At 42.2% G+C, this 1466-nt stretch overlaps 1 protein-coding gene across 1 annotated transcript; it reads right to left on the reverse strand.

Annotated features, from left to right (window-relative positions):
- Positions 1-223: 223 nt before the first annotated feature.
- LOC311107156 (DNA-binding protein inhibitor ID-2-like) lies at positions 224-1024 on the reverse strand (the record flags this gene model as incomplete). Its single annotated transcript, XM_084149652.1, has 2 exons — positions 224-262; positions 755-1024. 2 exons carry the CDS (start codon positions 1022-1024, stop codon positions 224-226), a joined length of 309 nt encoding a protein of 102 aa, XP_084005778.1.
- Between the last annotated feature and the right edge of the window lie 442 nt (positions 1025-1466).

A 1466-nucleotide genomic window follows, 5' to 3' on the forward strand; every position in this document is an offset into this window, starting at 1 on the left:
TTCAGTGGTGTCATATTATGTCAGTCAAGTCAACAATATAACAGTCCATGGACTACCCTTTTCAAAGCGTAACTGATACCAAGTCTCTATGTCCTTATAGTTTTGACCCATTTGAGCGCACCTTCTTTTTTACCTCTCAACAAAATGACTTTTCCAAATGGAAATGATGGATGCAATAATGGCAGTATTAAAGGAAACACTTACCCAGTCAGTGAAGGAGAGTTTAGCTGTCATCAGTCTCTTTGGGGAGCTGGTCACTTGACTGTAAAAACACACAAGACAACCACTGTTCAATATCACTATTTACAGATCGAGGCTACTGGCATTGCTGAGTTAGTACAGTGGCAATGGTCTGGTCTCTATTAGGCTGCTATTCATTCACCACCAAGCTGTAACTTGTACAATAACCAACAGTGGCACAATCAATTGCGAAAGATTTTTTTTACATTTTTACAGATTTATGCGAAGCAGAATATAAGGCTGCTTTGGAAAGAATGTAATAAACATTTGAATATAAGCCTGTAAGCCTTTAACCAAAGTATGCATATATAACACATATTACATAGGCTACATTAATACTGTACATGTCATAGGAGTTAGGCTACATTAAAATATAGGAACTCCAATTGAACAAGCTAGTTTCTGTGTAGCCTACTATGTTTATGTTAGGCTATTTCTTTTTCTGAACCACTCCAAAACAGTAGTTACTTCGTGGGAAAAAAATGAAGTTATTCTATTCTATTCGTAATCTTACCTGAAAGGTGAGGAGGCTGATGTCGGAGTTGATGGTTGCTAGGGGGTTCCTGGCTGATGCTGCCTGTCCCGGTCGCTGCTGCTGATGTTGGCAGCTGGAGATGATTGAGCTAGAGTCCAGTGCAATCTGAAGGTCTAAGATATAGTCTATAACATGCTGCAATATCTCAATTTTACTAACGTTCTTGTTCTGCGGGAGGCTGGGCACGAGTTCTTTCAGCTTGGTGTAGCAGTCGTTCATATTGTACAGCAGACTCAGAGGATCATCCATCGGGCTTTTGCTCCGGGAGATGCCGAGGGTATGTTCCGACGAGTTGGAGATGTTGTTTCTCATAGACCGTACTGGACTTATTGCTTTCATGATGACAGTTGAGTGCGATAAGATATTACGCGTGAAAGAAGTAGGTATCCTAGACCAGTCTTCGCAACATAGAGTCAGTGCAGTGCGCACGCTGTCAATTCGTTTTATAAACCTCGTGGACCCGGCTGATCGCGCCTCGGGTCGAACTGCTCGTAGATTGGCTACCTGGAAGTGTCAATCACTATCCCAAGCAACGGCATTGGTTCAAATGGGCCACATCTTTTTTTACCCCTCCTATGTTTCCCGCATTCTTGAGCAAGTTATGTGAAGACGCGCACTGAAGTGATGTTCTTCTCTGTTCATGTGAGATGAGGTTGAGGAGCCCATGTGAAAGTCTATTTTGAAGTCATCG

The sequence above is a fragment of the Coregonus lavaretus genome (assembly GCF_964263955.1).
Source record: "Coregonus lavaretus genome assembly, chromosome: 31".
Lineage (NCBI taxonomy): Eukaryota > Metazoa > Chordata > Actinopteri > Salmoniformes > Salmonidae > Coregonus > Coregonus lavaretus.